This window comes from Macroventuria anomochaeta (assembly GCF_010093625.1).
Source record: "Macroventuria anomochaeta strain CBS 525.71 unplaced genomic scaffold BU25scaffold_39, whole genome shotgun sequence".
NCBI classification, from domain to species: domain Eukaryota; kingdom Fungi; phylum Ascomycota; class Dothideomycetes; order Pleosporales; family Didymellaceae; genus Macroventuria; species Macroventuria anomochaeta.
The window spans coordinates 163,551-184,927 of record NW_022985400.1 but is presented as its reverse complement, the minus strand read 5'-3'; the positions used below and the strand labels follow the sequence as shown (position 1 = coordinate 184,927).

The 21,377-nt window shown below is 51.2% G+C and overlaps 7 protein-coding genes across 7 annotated transcripts; 3 read left to right on the top strand and 4 right to left on the bottom strand.

Moving 5' to 3' along the window:
- Positions 1-1,123: 1,123 nt before the first annotated feature.
- BU25DRAFT_425133 (uncharacterized protein) lies at positions 1,124-1,775 on the bottom strand (the record flags this gene model as incomplete). The annotated part of the gene is made up of 2 exons (XM_033708332.1): positions 1,124-1,455; positions 1,622-1,775. The coding sequence occupies 2 exons, from the start codon at positions 1,773-1,775 to the stop codon at positions 1,124-1,126; spliced, it is 486 nt and encodes a 161-aa protein (XP_033557314.1).
- Positions 1,776-4,696: 2,921 nt separating this feature from the next.
- Positions 4,697-5,612, bottom strand: BU25DRAFT_401317 (NPP1-domain-containing protein; the record flags this gene model as incomplete). The annotated part of the gene is made up of 3 exons (XM_033705007.1): positions 4,697-4,864; positions 4,914-5,325; positions 5,374-5,612. 3 exons carry the CDS (start codon positions 5,610-5,612, stop codon positions 4,793-4,795), a joined length of 723 nt encoding a protein of 240 aa, XP_033557313.1. The 3' UTR covers positions 4,697-4,792.
- Positions 5,613-6,592: 980 nt separating this feature from the next.
- Positions 6,593-7,555, bottom strand: BU25DRAFT_350903 (ser/Thr protein phosphatase family protein; the record flags this gene model as incomplete). Its single annotated transcript, XM_033703332.1, has 1 exon — positions 6,593-7,555. One exon carries the CDS (start codon positions 7,553-7,555, stop codon positions 6,593-6,595), a length of 963 nt encoding a protein of 320 aa, XP_033557312.1.
- Positions 7,556-8,476: 921 nt separating this feature from the next.
- BU25DRAFT_414638 (uncharacterized protein) lies at positions 8,477-10,066 on the bottom strand. Its single transcript, XM_033707341.1, has one exon. It carries the CDS (start codon positions 9,663-9,665, stop codon positions 8,529-8,531), a length of 1,137 nt encoding a protein of 378 aa, XP_033557311.1. The 5' UTR covers positions 9,666-10,066; the 3' UTR covers positions 8,477-8,528.
- Positions 10,067-10,340: 274 nt separating this feature from the next.
- Positions 10,341-11,893, top strand: BU25DRAFT_434388 (DUF1593-domain-containing protein; the record flags this gene model as incomplete). Its single annotated transcript, XM_033708855.1, has 2 exons — positions 10,341-10,646; positions 10,709-11,893. 2 exons carry the CDS (start codon positions 10,341-10,343, stop codon positions 11,891-11,893), a joined length of 1,491 nt encoding a protein of 496 aa, XP_033557310.1.
- Positions 11,894-15,019: 3,126 nt separating this feature from the next.
- BU25DRAFT_451553 (uncharacterized protein) lies at positions 15,020-18,148 on the top strand (the record flags this gene model as incomplete). The annotated part of the gene is made up of 1 exon (XM_033709761.1): positions 15,020-18,148. One exon carries the CDS (start codon positions 15,020-15,022, stop codon positions 18,146-18,148), a length of 3,129 nt encoding a protein of 1,042 aa, XP_033557309.1.
- A 1,251-nt stretch (positions 18,149-19,399) lies between these two features.
- Positions 19,400-20,002, top strand: BU25DRAFT_305732 (uncharacterized protein; the record flags this gene model as incomplete). The annotated part of the gene is made up of 1 exon (XM_033702063.1): positions 19,400-20,002. A coding segment is annotated over one exon (603 nt), but the record flags the coding sequence as incomplete, so codon positions are not given.
- Positions 20,003-21,377: the final 1,375 nt, after the last annotated feature.

Below are 21,377 nucleotides of genomic sequence, written 5' to 3'. Positions count from 1 at the left end.
GTAAAAGAACCATCTCAACGGAACGTTGAACGCTTGCAGAAACAACAACGACGCTCGTGCATCGAAAGCTCGATGAGAAGTTCAAAATCAAAAAGACTTAACAAAACAAAACAGTTGAGAGCTCTCAGCCGGAAGATTCAGTGCGCCTATGAGCAGGACTACGAGTGCACTTGTGGAGTGGGTCAACGCGAGCACGGTTCACTGGCGAGGGTGATAGCTCTTCTCCGATCTCAGCATCTGCTGAGCGCTTGGGCTTGGAGGGCGAGGTAGATCGGTGCGTCGAGTCAGATGACATGCAAGATGAAGTCCAAGTCGCGGAAGCTGGACTGAGCCAGGAAGCTAGACTGAGCCGTGAACGAAATTTGAGTTGTGACGGTCGAGTGGCTATCAAAACCGACGCGTTGTGTTAAAACATCGAAGAGGTCATCGTCCGCAACGGTAGCAGCGCGCTCCGATGAGCGGGAATGTTTTGAGGGAGATAAGGCGCCGCAGCTTCCTCATTCGGAGCGCTCGTTCGCTTGCGCTTGGGCAATGATGGATGTGTCCTACTGGTGTCGATCGGTGTTGAGGGTTTTGAGAAGCAGGAGGTCAGGCAGGCAAGATTGTTTCAGTGTGATGACTTCAGAGTCTAACAACCCTTGCGTGAACGGAGTGTAAGCCCGCGCAGGCGGCAGAGCTGAGGCAACCTCACCATCTAGTTGGGTGGCATCCTCGCTATCCTTCAATCGATCAATCTGCTCCGAAACCTGGGTGAGCGTGAGTTCTCCGTGATTGAGCTGGTAGTTGCCTTTGCAGCCTTCAATTGGTACCATCAGATGCATTGAACGATATTCGGCAGGCAGAGGCGATGGCCCGGCCCCAAGGAGATCATCGCTCGAAAAAAATCAGGGTGAACTCCCGGTTGGTTCTATGGCAATCGAAGCCTCCAAAAAGCTGAGCCTTGAGTGCGGGAGGCATTGGGTCCCCAATCGAGTTCCAGCCATAGTGAGACGGCTTTGGCACAATGTTATCGGTAATAATTTCATGATGACTGGGCGTGGAATTATGCCCCGCGTGTGATGATGCGAAGGAGTCGTACTGGTTCAACTGCTCTTGCTTGTCCATGCCGATGTGGAAAATTGCATCAAAGTACTGCTGCGATGCATAACGGAGCAGTCATAGCTTCAATGTTATTGCTGTGATGAGGCAGTGGCTGAGCCAACCCAGTGCCCATTTGCAAGTTGCTGTGACCAAGACTGTATATCTGTGTGCCAAGCCCAGCATCGGTTGCAGGAGGTGTAGCGGTAGCTGCGGCGATGGCAGTCTTCTCTCTTGGCTTCCGAGGTCTTGGAGGCTTCGACACGGGCTTCATTTCCTGTGCGGCTTTGATGTCGGTGGCTTCATGTGCCTTCTTCTGTTCTACCTTGTGTTGAGCCTTCGCCTTGACCGCCTTTTCTTCAGTCGCTACATCTCGAGCTCAATCGCCTTCAGTTGTCTTCTCTTGCCCTTCCTTCCACAAGCCTTTCTTGTAGATAACGGACCGCTTGGAATTGTTTTGTTGTTTTCGATAGCTTAGTGGCGCATGGTCTTGCAGTGGAGAACAGTCAGTTCTGGAGCCACCCCCTTTATCAACTCTTCGCACCCGTGCTGGAGATATCGACAAGTGTCTGGCAACTCATGTTCTTGCCAATATTTGCATGTTCGAACTGCGACTCGTCGTAGCAAGGAATGACGTCGAGGTCGTTCTCGTGAAGGTTCTCCAAAATCTTCAGCATTTTCATGCCCCCACGCCCCATATCGTGAATGTCGAAATATAAAATGCCTTCGTTGGCAGCTTACTTCCAGTACTCAACGAGGTGTGTCTTGATACTCGACGAGTCTAGCGCACAGCTGGTGTCGATCATGCCATTGAGCAACCAAAATGCATACATCTCCTAGTCGCATCATCTAGAGGGAACGTGGGGTCTTCCTCGGGCGTCGGAGGCTCCCATGAGAGCATGCGACGTGCATGCTAATCATGACGCAAGTCGTCCAATGTAAGTAAAAGATCCGTGGGAGTAAGATCTCCCGATCTTTTGTCTTGCAAATGCAACACGCCCAATGGGCCGACCCATGCTGTTGGGAGTACAACGGCTGTTGCTTTCTGAGCTGGAGCACTAGTCTACAGGTTTCTGATGGGAGCGTTTAGCGAATTTTTCGTAGTCGATGACAGTAGGTTTCCACTAGTTTTTCTCGCTGTGCCTGGCTTAGCAGTGTCAGAATGTACTGTTGCATTCGCGGGCACATTCACCGGAGCGTCTGCAGCGTTCTGGGCTCTAAATGTCCCATTGTTGGGTTGATCGATGGTACCCTCTTTGTTTTGACCGTGACAAGAGCTAGTTGTTGATGGTGCTGGGGTTGGAGTCCCATTAATATCAGTACGGTGATGAGGATATCGTGGGGCTTCATTCCCCGTGCATTGTTGTTGCGTTCCAGAAAGTTACCAAGAGGTTGGGGACGCCCATATATATTGCCGTTACGGCCGGTCGACAAAGATGCATTTAACTACCGTCCGTACGTCGTGCTTTGGTGGATGCAGGTGGAAGACTCTTAAAGTCTTCAGCGTATGAACCCTGTAGACCTTGTTGTCGTCGAGGTCCGGGTGAGGTGCGCTGCTCGGCACGACCAGAACCTGCACTTGTGGTGTTCACGACTTCAGGATGGTCTAGAGGCCCTTGAACGTTCTGTCAACCGCTGAAATGTATGACCTTGAACTTGCCCGTGGGCGGTTCCGGGGTTGTTGATGGAGGCGCCATGTTGATATGTAGCGTCGATACTGGCGCAAGATGGTTGCTATTGGAAGCAATTGATTGAGACAAAAGAGTGAATGTACGTGTAGAGACTGGAGGTGCTTGAACGGCAGAAAGGAAATGGGCGAAAGGCTGGTGGAGTGTGTACACGCGGAGCCGTTGTGGCGATGATGGTAAATGAATAGTATCGTCGATGCGCGCCTCGCATGTGTAAGCGCAGAGAGCACCCACGCACATACCACTTTGGCACAGCGACCCTGAAAGGCGAGCAGATTGAACGTATGACTGGCTCAAACCGATTCGATGGTAACGGGGTCGGACGTGGACGACACGCCGAGATTGCAGATAGCGCCATGACGCAACGGGAGAGGCGTTTCACTGTCTCTGCATCCTGGACACAACGCCAGGGACGACGGATACGAGGATAATGTCGTCCAAAGTGGGTTTTTGGGAGACGTATACGCGAATCAAAAATGACGCCATGAAGTTGCGACACTGTACTTAGAAACGTAGCGCATTTTAGGACATCGTCTCGCTCAGGTTGTTTCGAAGAAGTATATGCATCGCGGTGCTCGGCATCTGCAGGGTCACTGCAACCTGAATGTAAGGTGAGTAGATGGGAAAGAGATAAAAGGAGACGGATCGTACCTCAGAACTGGGAATATATCATCTTCATGCACATCTGTGAGTGCTTGTCAAGCGCTTGTTGCAATTAGCAAGCCAACACTGTAATGCCATCCAGATCGGACCTTCATCAGGTCGTGGGACAGCGGATATCTTCTTTCCAACTTTGCTTACATGTGCGTGCGACCGAGTCGATATGTAATACTAATGGCTCGGTCATGTTGTCGATTGCATCGCCAGTCGCTGTGGGGATCACAGGTATCCATTCCAAGTGTGAGACTATGAGCCGAGAAATGTGACGTACACTACAATGTGCAGACATCAGAGGATACAGGGGCTCAATGGCGTTCTCAGAAAGGTACAGAACTCGAGAGGATATAAGGAGCCGACAAAGACGTTGTGCGTTTTGTTCACACAACTCGCTCCTCGAGCACAATCAAATTTGCGTTTTGGTGTGTCATCGATCATTCTCAAGACTTTCGCCCATTGCACTAGCTCTTTCTTCGCTCTCCAATACCGGATGAGCACCAGTCCGCAAACAAAGAGCCTGGTCTAGCGTTTCGAAGCACGAAACAAGGGGTGAGAGACGCAGCGGATCGCATGTTGTGCAAGTCCGTCCCGTGAGTGAGGTGGATTGGAGGATTGGTCGTTCGAGGAGAGCTCAAATTAGTGTGCTTATTACGTCACATACCTCGCAAATCAAACGCAAAGTAGTAAACCGTTTCGAGTTCGCGAAGACGACAGAGAGGAATTAATGTTATAGTCGAATTGAGAGGCAGGCGACACTCCATCCATCTCTGAGATATACTGGATGTCATAAAACGTTCTACCGCGCATCAGACTTGTTCGATACGACACTCAAGCCTAGATGACGGCGACTTACCTTATAGACGCGTATATACATACACAAACTCACAAGTACACCCGGAAACCCCTTTCGAACTCCTCCCAACAACCTTCTTAAGCAGCACCACTGGTCATTGCCTTTAGAGGATTTGATCCTTCGATTGCTTGTCAAGCTGCTTTCGGTCAAGTTTCTTGCATCCCAACCAGCGCCAAATAATCTGGCTACGACGCAAGCGCAGTAAGTAACTAATCTGTGAGCAACAACGGAACCAAGCAGGTGTGACATTTCGAAGCAAATGGTTTGATGAGTGTCAAACATGCTGCGTGTGAGGTTGTGGTAATAATCTCTGGTGAGATGGCAGACTCGAAGGACGTGAGAGGACAACGGATGGTATGAAAGAATCGAGATGTTGGGATAAAGAGTGTGGGGGTTGCAGACGGAGGCACAGAAAGGGGTTGAGTAACAATGTTCAATGTTCATGGTCTCGTAGCTCTGCAGTTGACATGTCGGCGTTGCTCTTTCAAATATTTGATCGGTCTTTGAAACCTCCTGTTCAGAAGTAGGCATCCGCAAGGTAGCTTTGGAAGTTGCTGTCCCTGAAGCTGGGTGTCGCAGAGCCGAAGTCCTATGCATATGTCAGTGGGCTGTCGCAGAAAGATGAATAGAACACTCACGGTGTTCTCAATAGCCGTTCTCGCCGCTGCAGTCATGCTCTCCCACGCAATGAGCGGCTGCTGCCCACCTAAGTCATCCGTTGCAATCAGCTGATGATTGACTGGGTAGTAGCTGATGTACCCGATCTTCGGGCTGGTGCCCTGGAACGGCGGGGAAGCCTCCTTCTGGTAGTCACCGTGGGCAGAAATGGCGACGCCAGTGACAGTAGCAGAAGTGGACTCAGCGGAAAGCCAGACAACGATGTTCTCCCAGTCGTGGCGGTGGCCGAGACCAGTAGAAGGGGAGTCCTTAGGCATGTACCAGCTGTACATGATGCCGTACTTGTCGTTGTAAGTACCTGCACGAGTGTAGACCTGGCCGGTGGACGAAGAGCATCCACTGTTCGAGCCACCAGTGTTTGCAAGACCGCCGCTGAAAATATGTCAGTGATTGTGTGTGTTCGAGGAGAAACAGCAAAACTACCCAGTGTTTCCTGCAGCGTCGACGGCAGGGAACGGAACACAGCCGTTGAAGACCTTGAGGTACGGCTTGTACTTCAACATCAATGTCCCTACTGTGCCAGAAGGGACAGTCTCAGCGAAGCCAACGACTGCATCGTGGTTGATGACTGCTCGCTTCTCAAGACCAGTGGGCAAGGCAGAAACGCACGTCGCAGCTGCGAGCAGCTGAACAGCCAGTGATTCGAGGTTGAAAAGCATCTTGGAAGATGTGTAAGAGGGTTAATTCTGCACTGGCGATATGCTAAACAGTCAAAGGCAGGCCGTCGGCGGTAATGTGGATTGGCAGTCAATCACGACTCGAATGGCGAAGAGCTCGGAGGAGGCTGGCTGCTTCTTCGCATCTCACGAGGGCCGCCACAATTCTTATACTTCTACAGATTTGTTGTTGTCTTGCTGGCGAGACGATATGCTCTTCGGCGGCATTCCTGGCAGTATCTAGTGGTTCCTATCTTAGTACGCTGTCAGTATGCACGCAAGTGCATGTAAGCACCACACATGGTCATGAGGGTCTGAACTGATTGGTCGCAAATGCTGTGCGACTAGGGACAAGCATTTAAGTGGTTGCAGCTATATAGGTGTAGCGTGGACTTTTGACCCAGGAGTGTGAGGAACAGGTCTTAATTTGCAAGGTCTGAACCGGGGCAAACACCTGCTCCAGGAAACACTCCTTGGAGATCGGCATTCTTAATATCGAGGTTGACAGGTCATGCGTCTCTAAGTTGTGATAATCGAATGGGAGCCAGGGTTGTCACTCGGCGTGCGAGCAGACTGCCGAAGGATTGGCCCGCGTACCGACGCTAGTCTGTAATCAATGGGGAAGGTGTACAGATGCTGTAGGGGTCCCGCATGGCAGATACGAAGGACGTCTGAACGTGAAAGGTGCGGCGACAGCGATTGGAAAGCTGATTCCATCTCGCGATACCACGGTCGAGGAAATCTTCCGGCTGACTGACAAGCAACACGCGTTCCTGCAAGCTCGTATTCGGGTATCCAGCCTCAGCCGTGGTGCCAGCGAATCATGCCCGGTCGTCTCGATGAGGGTACTGCAAGTGCGGCGAGCATCGTGACGGGCGAGATGGTGGTGAGATGACACAGGATGGCACTGACATTGGACCAATGCCACACTGCGTCGTCTGCGGTTGAATCGTGCTCACTGAGGGTCGTGGGGTCTGTGAGCCTCAACCGTATCTCCTCCACATTGTCTCTCTCTCCCCATCAGGCATTTTAGGCCCAGGCAGGATCTCGCGCAGAAGATCGTTGATGTCCAGCCCCTGCTCTTGACATTCCTGCCATTGCCTCGGATATCCCAGACTGACTTCTTCGAACCGTGTGTTGTCGATCCAATCTGTTCTTCTTATGTGTAGATGCCCACTCACAACAACCTTTGCGTTGAACTTGTTATGCCAATCCTCCGTTTTCTTCGTACCGCACCACAGCGAAAAGCGTGGTACGCGGAACAGCTTGACCAGATCCTCACGCAGCGGCCAGTGGTTGATGATGATCAGAGGTGTATCTGGGTGCGCAGCCAACGCAGCCTCGAGCTTCTTCTCGGTCTTCTCAAGAAGCGCATTGCACCATTCGATGCGTGAGGCGTATGGGTCTGGATGCAGCAGATGCTCGTCCGTGGCCTCGATATCCTCCTCTCTCGCCCAGTCGAGTGCATCTTTCAGCTCCACCTCTTTGGGTCGAAAACTATAGTCATACAGCGTGAAGATGGGCGCAATCAGCGCCGGCCCACCTTCGCCCTCCCATAGCGAGAACTCATCTTCTGGTGTCCATATCCCATACTCGCGTGCGATGTCCACGCATTCCATGTACTTCTTCTCGCCGCGAGCACCGTGGTCCTTCTGGGAGGGGAGGGTGTAAAGCTCGTGGTTGCCAGGAACCCAGAAGACTCGCCTGAAGCACGAAATCGCTTTCTCGAAGGCTTGTCTGCAGTGATCTGCGCTCTCGCCTACGTCGCCGCAGAGGATGAGGCCATCGTTCAGCTGTGGCTGTAACTTCTCGAGAGCTTCGCGGTTGCCCTTGAAGGAGAGGTGGATATCGCTGATTGCCCAGAGGCGCCCAGGAGGGTTCGGTGGAGGGGACGGTATTTGTGAATGCGCAATAGCATCGTCTGCGACAGATAGGAGGGGATCCATGGCCTGAAATTGTATGCTGGAGGTTTGGTTATGACCAATTGACGTTTTCCTGGCCATATACGGGCGTCTGCCAACATTTGAGGGGCCGTTGCGCGTGCATGGCCGCTGCGTGGACACGCATGCTGTCAGCAAAGATGCGGTCATCAAGCACGGACTGCAACACCATGGTTTCGTTATCGTGGTGGCTTCTCCGCTCTGAACCCTACCACGACGCTTGTCGTCATCAGTCGTGCAGTTCCTCGAGCCATGTTGGAGGAGCGGAGAGGGACTGGAGGGCCACACAGAGGGGCGTGGCTGCAAGTCGATGGCGTTTGTTAGCGCGTCTTGGACTCTTAGTTAGGCTCCTGCTTTGCGTGATGGACCAGTGTGATTGAGCTTGACCGGTAGCCGTCTCGTCCAAAAGGTAGTCTCTAGTCGGGAAACTAAATGTGTCCGCGTTGACTTTGAAACGGCACCAGGGCGGTACTGAGCTGATGAGCAACGGGATGAAGGATGGAGTTGGTGAGTTCACACGAATGCCTCGATTTCGTCATGAGAGCACAACACATTGCAGAAGGCAAGTTGTAAAGCTATCAATGTCGTGACTCACACTCGTGCTCGAGGTATATTGAAGTTGGAGTGTAGTGAAGCCCGGTGGAAGTTTGATTGCTGGTGCTATGGAGCGTTAAGGACATCGTTGGACTAAACGTATCTTCTACATCTCTTGATCGCACCAGAGGCCGCAGACGGCGTGCTCAAGTACGACCGCCGTTGAGGTGTATTTGTGCGCAATTTTAGTGCTGAGTAGTGGAAAGACATTTGTGCGCTGAGGCTTCGTGGAGGTGCTGCTGGTGTAAGGATAACAAATGTACCTTCATGGTCACCTTCTCAAAATTGGGACAATCACGAATGAGGAAGTAGCAGTGCTCGCACTCAGATGGGTATAATGTACTATTGAATGAAAACAATTATAGCATAGGTATCATAGACGAACTTAGGTCGAGTACGCCGGTGGCGCAGTATCGTAACCCGGTGGTGCACCTACGGGAGGCTGATAAGTGTGCTGCTGCACTCTACCATGACCCTCCAGTATGCCCTTGAACGCCATTTCCCTTGCCCTCTGCAGCTCAATTCGCGCATCCTTCAACCTCTCATTCGCATCTCTCGCATCCCCAAGCAGTCTCTGCTCCCGCTGTTCACTCTCCCTAACCAGCTTCCCACACTTGTGTCCCGCTCTATCAACCTGCGCCTCCGAATCCTTGATCTTGTCGTGCATCTCCATATCGCTGAAGATGTTGTCGAAGACCACGTCGCCCCATATACTACCACATGCTATGTTTAGTTGGCCCAAATCGGGAAGGTGAGGTGCAAACTGTTGCAATTGTTGCTGGAGCATGCGGACTTGCTGGATACTGCTCTCAGCGAGTTCGAGCAGGTTGCGCTTCTGCATCGAGGCCATAGCACCGCCGCCGAACATGTCCCATTGCGACATCCCATGTGCATCGTCAAGGTAGTTGCGCGCTTCGCTGAGCTTGGTGCTCGTTTGACGGAACAGGAATAGTACATGGCGCTCCTTTTCCAGCTCCTGATGGATGGACTGCATTTGTTGGCACGCGGCGTTGCATGCTTCCTCTTTGCGGTCTTCCTCGGGGAATTCGGGGGTCTGGCCGGCGAAGATAGAGTTGTAGAGTTGGTCGAGCTGCTGCTGGAGGTGGTTGTGCCGAGTTGTATCCCTGTCAAACTTCTGTCTTTGCACTTCGGCTTCTGACCTTAGCTGTCTGACATATGCGAGCTCATCTTCAGCAGTCTTTTGTTCTTGGATCGCATCAAAGTATTTGCGCTCTTCTTTTGCTGCTTTCTCGCAGAAGCGCTCTTTGCGACCAGATGCTTTATGGGTGAAGCGGCGAAACGTGGATTCTGAGTACTTCTTGTGACCTTTCAGTTCGACGGCTGTCTTTTTGCGGAGATCTTCAACGCGCTTTGATGTGTTCGTTTCTTGTGCTTTCAGATCTTTAAGGTAAGCATCTTGCTGCTGCAGTTGAGAGGGCGCGTGATCTGTTTCTGCGACACCTTGAAGGAGCTGCGCATGCTGGGAAGCTGCCTTGTGGACCTTGGACTGGATTGATATCATGGTGCTTAGTGTGGAAATTCAAAAATGTTGGTTTTTCTATGCTTGTTCGAGAGACTGAGGTCAGTGAAGCCTGGAGTCTATATACTTGTTCTGCTGCACAATGCAACTGTGGTCTTGGCCTACGTTTGGTAGGCACGCCTTACACAGCCTTACCGTTGGACGCCTGAAGTTGCAAACCTCAGTCTACCTTGGTGACGATCGTCGATTCTGTAGTGTTTTCAATGGAACCGGTCATAAGCGTCAGCTAAGCAGGGCTGAGCTGTCCCGAAAGGGCATAGATGTGGCGCTGGCGCAGCGAGACAAGAGTGTTCGGCTCTGTTCCGAGGAAGATCCTCTGGCTTTCTCCGGGACGTTTTTCAGGCCCACGAGCATTCTGTCCACATTTTTGATGAGAAGGTAGATGATGTCAAAGTGGTCGTGATGCATCGCCAGAAACGTTGGGAAACCCTGCGTGTTACGAGGCCCGAGGTTGTGCGTAATCCCCCAGATCCATCGACATGGATAACGCGACAACGCCCCACTTTTGTACCTGCGAGGCACTTCTTCGGGATGTTTTTGTGTGACATTGGCCTCGCACAACAGTGCAGCACCTTGAAAAAACGTAGTAGTTCTCTGTTCCATCTCAGTTGAGCTTTCCTCCTTTACATTCTACTTCTCTCACAAACCCCGCACATCATGGCTACGGAAAAGCTCCAGACGTATCCTCAAAAACCCCGCGTCTTCATCCTGTCGGATATCTCGAATGAACCCGATGATGCTGAGTCGCTATGCCGTTACTTGTTGTATGCCAACCAGTTCGAGACCGAGGGGTTGGTGGCATGCACAAGCATCCGGATGAAGAACAAGGTATACCCGCAGGATATGGAGAAGATCATTGATGCGTATGCGGGCGCCGTCGACAACTTGAGCAAGCACGTCCATCCGGATTGGCCGTATCCAAGTGCAGAGCAGTTGAAGGTTCTGATTAAGAAGGGTGCTGAGGTGAGTTCTGACGGCGCAGGTAATTGAGGATCACGTGTTGAATAGTACTAATTGGCATTTAGACCTATGGTATGTCAGCAGTTGGGCAGGACATCCCATTATCTGCCGGAGGTCGGCTGCTCTACGATCGCATCGTTGCGCCTTCGACACACCCGCTATGGATCCTCTGCTGGGGCGGCACAAACACACTCGCACAGGCATTGCTCAAAATCGATGACGAGTACTCTCCCGAAGACTCTCAGCGCCTACTATCGCGTATTCGCGTGTACGCAATATCTGACCAGGACGACACTGGTGCCTGGATTCGCAACAACTTCCCTGATATTTTCTACATTGCCTCAGTGCACGGATGGAATCAATACGGCATGGCAGCCTGGACTGGTATCTCAGGGGAGAAATACTACGGCTTCGATCAGAGTGGACCAGATTTTTCCAAAATGGAGAAGAGCTGGATAAAGGAGAATATCCAGATCGGCCCACTGGGAAGTGCATACCCTGACTACCTCTTCATCCCCGAGGGCGGTACGCCAACCTTTCTCTACCTCATTCAAAACGGCCTCGGCGTGCCGGATTACCCCGACTACGGGTCCTGGGGTGGTCGCTACGCTCGAACAGACATCAGTGGTGCTGGTTTGAACAGCAACCACTACAGCGACGCAGTAGACCGTGTCAAAGGTCTCGACGGCAGGACTCACACCTCTAATCATTCCACTATCTGGCGCTGGCGCGATGCATTTCAGAACGACTTTGCAGCAAGGATTAAATGGAGCATGGAGTCTGACTTCAGCAGAGCGAACCACCATCCTGTCATCCGTCTCAACGGCACCAAGGATCTTACGCCCGTGCGCATCGATGCTGAAGCCGGTTCCTCCGTTACCCTCGATGCCAGTGGTACCTATGATCCCGATGGTGGAAAGTTGACATACAAGTGGTGGCACTACCGCGAACCCACAGCGACACAATGGTGGGTAGACGCCGAAGTTGCGGAGCTGCAAATCAAGGAGCTTGATGATGAAGGCAAGCGGGTCGAAGTCGTGTTGCCGCCACCGGACAAGTGTGCAGTCGAGCTGATGAGCAGGAAGCCGGTTCCGCAAGGGCAACTGCTGCATTTGATTCTTGAAGTTGCGGACGATGGAACTCCAAGCTTGACGAGCTACAGGCGCGTGTTGATTCAGGTTACGAATAGAGAACTCAGGGGTGGAGGCAACGGTACGGATGCCATTGGCGATCTGATGAAAGACTTGTAATCGATACTGCGATATTTACCTGCGTGCTGCGCAATTGATCAAAATCAAAGATGATATACAATAGTCACGTGTTGTGCCAAAAAGACGCGACGCACTACTCGTGAGCGTCTCCGCCATGCCCCATCCAACCACGTCTCTTCAACACCACGTCTTTACGCCGCTCGCAACCTGCCGCCACCATTCTACAATTCACCCATCCCGTTTCCTAATATGCTGCAGTTCGCTTTGCGGGACGTTACTTCAAGCACGTGTGTCAAACCCATCTGGAGAGCGAGCAAGGTGCACACACCGTACAGACATGCGTCCAAGGCTGCAAATCCAAAGCTCTTCAACCTATCCGCAGGGACTCCACACTTCAGACAAAATTTCTCTCTTGGTAGCACTGCTGCAGTACATTTTTGAAATCGCTCAATATCCTTTCCATAGTCTATCTAAAGGCGTTATCGCATTTCTCTCGTAACAAAACGAGGCCCTAAGCTAATCAAATACCCCTTTTGGTACAAAAATGTTGAAAATATCAAGATCAACCCGCTTCCCGACTGCTCACAAGCTGCCCTGCAATTTGGTTCTTACACTACGGCTGCCGAGTATTTTCAGGCTCGCACTAAGAAAGCGGCAACGTACTGGATGCCACCAAAGGATGACATCACTCTCCCACAGACAGATGAAGAGCAGCGAAATGTGGTACATCTTCTGAAGCATGTCATGAAAGATATTACGCCAGCGCAACTCAAGGGCAAATCAATGTGGCCCAATATCAGGCAGGTCTCCAGAAGCATTACAATGATGCAACTCTAGAGGTGGGTGACTGGGAACTCGCGGTAAGTCGGCCAGTACACATTTGCCATTGCAGTGTTCCATAATCATGCGTTATAGAATCTAGCAGAGCGGCTTCATCGTGAAAGTCCCACAGCCCTGACGAGTCGGGACCCGCATCAGCTTGTGCTCTCACATCGGTCGTCAAAGCTCACTTTCGCCGAATGCATAAGGCATATCGCTGCAGTTTTGCGTGAGTTCAAAGGTACTTGCCATAACTTGATCTTGGGTAACCCTAATCTCGAGATTGCTGGCAATCCGCAAGGACGCCTCCTAGTTGGGCGCAGGAATGATGAGCAAAAGCAGAGAAGACTCACGAACATAACGCGCCCGAGAGTGATAAGCGTTCAGCAGCGAAGCATCCAACTACCAGATAGACGACTTCAACGCAACCTCTGCAGTTCTTCGTACTCTAACAAAGGCGACATGCTAAGACACTGGAAGAGTAGACATCCTGTTTAATGGAAAGAAAGTTGGGAGCGCTTTCCCTTGACGAAGCGCAAGACTGATGCTTCCTGACAAAGCGAAACTAACAACAACTGTTCTCACAAAGCTTTCTTGCCTCATGCGTGCGATCCACGATGTTAGATTGATCGGACGGGACTACGGGTGCGTATCTGTCTGTATGGATCCTACTTATACCGAAAGAGAAGTAAATGAGGACGGAGCTGACATGAACATCGATATCAACCTCAACTGGACGCACGCTCCACCAACACTCCCCAGCATCAACAACATGGTGCTCGGTCGAGCGAACACGGTCGCTCCACCTACGGCCTTCCCTAGCAACGCTTACACCCAGCAGGAGTTCGGTTCTCAGCCACCTGCCTATCGATTCTCAAGCATGCAATACCGTCCGCCCCAACAACCAGTCATCTGCCCCAGATATGGCGCAACCAAACGGGCGACATAGCATCGAGATGCGTGCCTTGTACGCTCTTGGCTCGTATATTGACCCATTGGCGCTACCATACGGTACTGATGGATTTCTAGGATTTGAGCTACCCAGAATCATACGATCTTGTCTTGGACTCTGTTCCTCACGTTACAGCAGCCGATACTGACCCTGTTCTGTTGGTATGCACTACCGTATCTGTACTTAGCGCTGCTTATTTAGCTTGGCTCAGCCAACTGACACAATCGATAACTCTTACACTCAACAAACTTTCCTGTGCTCTTTTCTGTACACACTAATCGTTCTCTCAGGATCTTGGGCCAGGCCACAAATCTATTCGATCAATTCCTACATATTACCGGACCTGGACTTGTGTCAGCCTATTCAGGTTAGTGTCATTAGTAATCTCGTCTATATATTGCTCCCATCGTACGTAGCTTGTAATACAACCAGCTCTTCTTCTTCTTCTTCTTCTTCTTCTTCTTCTTCTTCACTTAACACCTTTGTACAGGTTAAGAACTTGACTTTAGAGTAGCACCGTTGTATTCCACAGGAACGCATATTATGTACACCGCACCTTTGGCCGTTGAAATCCGGTTACTTTTCTTTATGTAGTATAACCCTTGACAGATTGGACGAAGGTACGCTCTCCGTAACTCGCAAAGGTAGTATCGAATGCCATTCTAATCTCATAAGTGTTCCCTCAATGGCTCGTTCCAGTCGTTTGGCTGTGTTTTCATACGCCTTCCCTTGTCAGAAGATGTTCTGATGTTGAAGATGCGTCCGTGAAACTTGGGTAAGCTGCTCACTGATCTAGAACCTGCTGTGAACACATCAATTGTTGTGCAATTTGCATTCTTTTGAACTATTCTGCGGCGAAGCTTATGGAACCAGGTTCGAGTGTGCAATTTTCACGCACAGTGTACGATTGATATGCGTCAGCCCCTTGTTCAAGATCACAGTGCAAGCACGTCTTGTATGTCTAACAAGGATGCATTGTGGCTTTGTCACAGATGGATGAATCCTTTCTCACTCTTATACCATGGTCAGCCCCTTATTATAGGCATTGCATCATCAGCGACGCTATCCGTGTTAGATATTGCTTTCTAATTCGCTACATTACCTTCACTCACTTTCACAGCCTTTGTATTGCTAACCCTGACTTGATTTCGAGCATCCACTAACGCTCCTTAGTCAACCTCACATTCAGCACAACGATTCGACGCTACAATCGACAAACCCCCCAGCCCAGCGCCCGACACGCAGCCTTTCACTACGCTTGAGCTACCTACATGCTAGTCGCCATCAGTCCTATTAGAGATCTCCCAGCCACTCCGGGATAGATCCACACATCTACCAGACAGCTTTACGGATCAACTGCAGCTCAATCAACCAAATCTTTAGAACACGTCAACATGAACCGATTCGACGAGATGTTCGATTTTGAAGCCTGCGACAACAACGACCAGGATGTTAGCCTGGTCGCCGTCAACCACCTCTTCAGCAATGGACCAGATCTGTTCGGTCACGAGCTGTCTGATGAGCTGACCGAATCCATGGCTAGCCCGCGTCCTGCCGGATTTACCGAGCCCTTTGCTGATGAAACATCTCATGAGCACACGTCCCTCCTATCTTCTGGTGGCGAATACTTCGACCAGTCGTTCGATCTATTCCAGAAAATCGACTTCGGCAACGATAATACAGTTTTCGCATCACTATCTGCACCACAATCTATGGCTCAGCAGTCTGACGATGTTCGTCTTGGCCTCATCTTCGATCCAACGCATCCCGCAGTCCCGCTCATGCCAACGCCTACTGTCGCGCCCGCTGCCCTGTCTGTCAAGACCCTCCCGTATCCACAGATTGTACCAGCCTCTGTCACAGCCCCGAACGGCGTCCCATTGTGGCCTCTAATTGGCATGGACAATCTGCCTCAAGCGTCGGACACTCATCAGCAACAGTCATGGCAGGTGTCCGCGAACCAGCAGACGCAGCTCTTCCAGCCTCAGCCAAATGCCGCACAGGTTCAATACATGCAAGCTATTCAGCAGTGGCAGATTGTCGAGAACCAGCCCGCTCTGAGCTTGCAATCATCGTTCCAATCACCTGCAAACGGCCGGTCACCACAGAATGTGCAGTCAACCCAGAACTCTCAGCAGGCACGGGACTCTCCGCAACAGGAGAATATTCTTTCTGATGAACAGCTCGCACTTCTACAAAACGGTGAGCATACGGAGTGTGCGCATCTGGCAATTCAGGAGCCCCCACGTCATGCTCCCAACGCCGCCGTTTTACCGACATCAACAACTCCCTGCCCAACTGTCCCACCAACTGCTGTTTCTCATGGAGATGATCAAGAGGAGTGGTCAGAAGACATCCCACGTCCTCATAAAGCCTGCACTAAGAGCACCTCCCGGAATGTCCGCATAGCGACCCCCGTGCAATATAGGCATGATGAATCGTTGCCTCAAACTCTACATGTTGGTTTGACATTCGCCAACCTCCGTCAAGCTGAAACATCAATGACTACACGCTACCTGGAATCCGATTGGCAAGCCCCCTCACCGGACAACACTGTCCCAAACACGCATCAAGACCGCGCTAAATATGTCGTCATGATGTTCAATGCCTTTCAAGATACTTCAGAATGCAAGGACAACCAGGAAGGATTCTCTTTCCTCAAGCGCTGGCTGCGCCCTGGCTATTACAACGTGCAAGAGATGGAGAAGGTGTGCTGGCACATGCTCGACATCGCAGAGCGCTTGCACGCGCACGGTCCTTACGCGACAAATATCTATTGCCAGGACGCACTCAAAAAGCTAAAGGCTTCTCGTGGCCTAACTTTCGAGCAGCGTATCGTCGCTATCTGCGATATGCTTAAGCTCTCCAAGTTCCTATGCGACAACTTGATGAAGGGTGAGGGCATTGAAGCACTGGTTGGTGCGCCCAAACAGAAGATGTCAGGTGCGAAGACGATGATGGTGCAGAACCAGAAGCGTCAGAAGTGGATCGCGTTTGGTCGCAACGAGGCTCCGCTTCATCTCGCACCTGGAGAGGATGGCATTCTGGAGCCCGATGAGCAGAACGTCATTGTCAACATGGCAAATGTCTCCGAACCAACTCAGTGCAAGACCAAGCCAAAGTCTAAGCGCTCTGCACCAGCTACGACGCCTCGTGCGAAGACGAATGCTCGCTCACGAACAGCTACACGCGAAGACTCTGACGATGAGGATGAACATCCTGTACTCTTACGTCGCCAATCAATTTTCGACAACAATGTTGTAGATGAGTCTGATCTCGAAATGGCGGACGAGCTTCAGCGCTTCATCTCTTCTAAGCCATCTCCAGCGCCACGCACGCCTTCTGCGTCTCCAGGCAAGACTTCTGAAAATGCTTTCTCGGCTTTTTCCGTGGCTTCTCCTGTCTTCCCATTGCCCCCGATTTCCGCTCCAGTACCATTACCCACAGTTTCGAATTATTTAGGTCTGCCTTCTGCACCGGCATCACCAGCTTCGCCTGAGTCCTCCCTAAAGCCTATGCCGTCAACGTACGCGCCTTCTTCACAGGTCCGTATACCTCATGCTGAGATCGAAGCTGCAGGCGCTCGAGCCGCAGAGCCGGAAGGAGCCTCTCCGAAGCCAATTTCAAAGAATCTTGAAGAGTTGCGTGCTCGCCGGCTTGCTCGGGCAGCTGCAGAGATGAAGACAAATGGTCAGTCATGCAATCATTTAATCAATCTGATACAATCAGGCAAGCGTGCGATTGGCCTGTCAGAGTCCGAGTCGAAGGATGAACAGCCAGATCCTCCGGCAAAGCGCCAGCGAAAGAACGCTTTTAGTTCTGCCGCACGTGAAGCGACACCTCTTTCATCTGACGATGGCGATGAATCCGATGCTTCTGACAAGCCCGGAGCAGAATTTTTACCAGCAGATGCCGACGAGCAAGACGCAGATGAAGGCGAGAAATCTGATCAGCAAGCAAATGAAACTGAATCAGACAACGATGAAGACACCAACGAAGATGATGGAGATATTGAGGGTGAAGACCAAGATGAAGAGGGCGCATCTCAACAACCAGAGGTCGCCTCCCCAACTCGCCCTCCCTCCACAAATCGCAAGCGCAAGCGTAACGATATGTCCAAGAGCGGGCATAACACCTTTTCAACTTGGCCTCTTGTTGCAGTGAACCTACATCGCTCCAAGAAGTCGAAGAAGCCAGAACATCAAGACCAGGAGTCAGAAGACAAGGCCGCTCCTCTCGCAAAGCGCGCAAAGAAGGGTAACGATGAGCCTACACATAAGTCCACAACACCTGCTCCTGCTTCTAAGAATTTCATAGCGAAGAAGGATAAGCCTCAACAGGATGCACAAGGTCGCTTCGTTCGCCACGAGGTAGCAGCACCTGCCGCATCCATCAAACCTGTAGCACCTGCTAGACGTGTTACCTGTGCCGTTGCACGTGCAGCTGTTCTACCTATTGCTCGCCGTAACACCGACCTGACTGGAGTTGCATGTCGAAAGGGCGAAGATGTGGGTCGAAAGTAAACGGTTACTGACACTGCCTGTCCCGACGGATGCAATCTCATCTCTCCTTGTTCGTGGATGAACTTTCTTGTCTGCTGTCAAATGCATTGCAGCTCCAGCATCGATGATGCATAGACACGATTGTTTGCTGACGCTTGCCCTTTGCCCGCCGCCCTCATTAATGGCATTGTAAGTTAGGACTCCACAGTCAGACGGAGTGACCTAGGATGAGCTGCGCAATGAATCAATAATGTCGCTGAAGACCACGGTCAGGCCAGGCGAAAGATATGACGACTATTATGATTGTAATGACTATGAGGCATATAGTACTGATTCGTAAAGATATATAGTTAGGTATCTAGTCGGTTTTCATGAAGAATTAGTTCAGTGCTTGGTCGGATTTCTCATTTTCCCTCATATCGCTCAATTTGTAATTTCTTCCCATCCTCAACGACTTAAACATCCTTTCACAGTGATTCACTATGCTTGTTATAGAGTCAATCAAGCCGCAAGCCTATTGCATCCGCAGCCTTAACAATTTCACAGCCATCACGATTGTCATAAGCCTTCCTCGCACCCTCACGGTCTCCAACATATGTTCAGCTGGAAGCCCAGGAACAGACTGCCCACATGGACTGACTATGATTTTGCTGCAGACCGTTGAGATTTGACATACATTTTCACTAAAAACTTTTCACCACATCTGTCGGCAGTGAATGCGTTTATGCACGGCCTCAATGCTTACATTCACTACAGCACCCAGTACATTATTTAAATCTGTTCCAGCAACGACGAGACAATTCACCATCATACCACCGTCAATAATACTATCGTTCAACCATTATTTACCACGAAATGAATCAAAGCACGCATCTTCTTAACGACGACGAAGCCATGACCGACCCACTCGTGGATAACGCGCAGAAGAACTCGGCTGATATACCACACCACCTTCAATTTAATCCTCCGCCTCGACCTCATACACCGTTGAACTTTCTTAATGCTGGCAACGTGCAGGCTGGTAGTCAGCACGCCTCTGTCGCTGGTGTACTGAAAGGTCTCAGGTCTCCTTTTCTTCCGATGTGTTCCTACGTTCAAGACCAAAATTCTCAGTTTGTGCCGACTGCACCGCAGATTGGGTATCCGTACATGGAAATTCCACCTGTCCAGTACGCAGCCAACATGTGTAACGTAGGCCTTCATCCCGACCAAGTGTGGCTTCCCGAAGGTCATCCCGTTCAAATCAGGCAAGACCTTCCTCAGCCGTCAACACCTCTTCCCCAGCACCCTCCACACGTTCCACAAGCGACACCAGAACCTTCTCGCCAACTCGTCTTCACCAGCCTCGCACAAGCCGAAACTGCCGCATCTTCGCTTCCCTTCAAGCACTCCTGGACCCCTCGACCCGACTTTTCCATTCCAACAACCCAAGCAGAACAGGTGTTCTGGATTGCTGAGCTGCTTGATGCGATGGAAGACATATCGGCTTGCAATGAAGACACCAACCAGTCCTCCTTCCGCAAGCGGTGGATAACTGGGCCGGGAAACGCGGCATACTATCACCCTGAAGCGATGGAAGCAGTATGTTGGAAGCTCGTGAATCTCACCATCTCCCTGCACACCCGCGGCACATCCTCGCTGCAAATCTACGACCCCAACGCCCTCGCATCCACCAAGATGGACAAAGAACTGACCTTTGAGCAGCGCATGGAGGCGATTTGCGGCCTCCTTCGTTTCTCCAAGACACGCTGTGATAAGTTGATGAAGGGTGAATTCTTTGCAATGACGGTCGCGGCCCCGCGTCAGAAGCTGAAAGATGGCGTAATAAACAAAGACGCTAACGCGCGGCGACAGGGGTACATCAAGATAGGACGCGGCGTGGTTTGGGAAGAGGAAGAAGCGGGGTATCAACAGGGGATGCTAGCAGATGGCGTGGGTGGGAAGCGGAAATATGAGGGCGATAGGGAGGGTATGAATGTTAATGGAGATGATGTGGAGCGTGAGAAACGCCGGAGGATGGAGTAGAAGATTGGAGTGTTTGCTAAGATCTAGATTTTTGGGTGTCTTACGGTTTGTTGTTCCCTTAGAGTATCCTGGTAGTTGTTGGATGTAAGAGTTATCGATTCATCTCAGCTATGGAAGTTGCTCAAATAAACAGACGCTAGTAAGTGTGGTAGTTGGTACCCGCCAGAACCTCCTTCCAACAGTAGTTGCTTTGGTTCGTACTGCAGAGAAGTCGCTATGTATTACAATGTATAATCTCATCGTTTCGTCGCCACTTTTTCTTTGCCGCCGCCATGATGCTTCGATATGCCGTGTCGCCCTCGTAAGGCTAATTGTACTCTCCCCATCTGCCTGTCTGCCTGCGATAGCTTCCGATGGCAGCTCAACGACCCTGGTGGAGACTTTCGTCTTGTCGTCGCTGAAATGCCCTAGCTCATGTGCACTATTCTCTTTGCTCGGTGCCTCCTCATCCGTATGGCCGCGGACGCGTGATGACAGTGAGCGTGCGCTGTGGGCGACATGCTGGATCAGCGGTCGCAGTGTGGCTAAATTGGCAACGAAGACAGAAATGCCAACCACAACGGTCGACCCGAGCGAAATATCAACCGTCCCGTACAAGAAGTCTGCAGACTTGAAGTTTTGGAAATGCGGCATGGGAACCAGCGTAGCATAGCTCGCAATACACCATGCCCAACAGGGGCGCAATGAGGACTTTTGTTCGCCGTTCGACGTTCAACCTCCATACTGATGCTCTTAAGAGGATGTGAAAACCGATGTCCGTAGCTGCGGCAATGGCGCCGTAGAGATATGTCATACCGATGACGACATCCATGCTGATGCACTTCCCCTTCGCACCCTGCAGCCTTGTCCGAAGAGGTCAGTTGGGGCGCATTGGAAGAGGGAAAGGAATAAGTAGACAACGCCGATGACGGCGGAAGCGGTGATGATGAGGGTAACGACCCGGCGTAATGATAGAGGTCAGGCGGAAGAAGAAGAAGAAGCCAAGGGAGAGTTTGGCTAACGTAATCGTGGAGGCGCAGGCGAGAAAGCAGAGCCACCAGCAGCGCATAGCATGGAGTGAATCAGCGTGTCGGCTGCGCGTTGGCAGGTGCCGTAGTGGATGCCGGTCAGGAGGGTGATGGTGTACTATATGTCCGTAATCTAGGCAGTATGAGTACAATTGTGAGATTGGGTTTCTTACGAATGCAGCCAGCGTAAAGCTATCATCCCAGCCCCATTTCTTGAT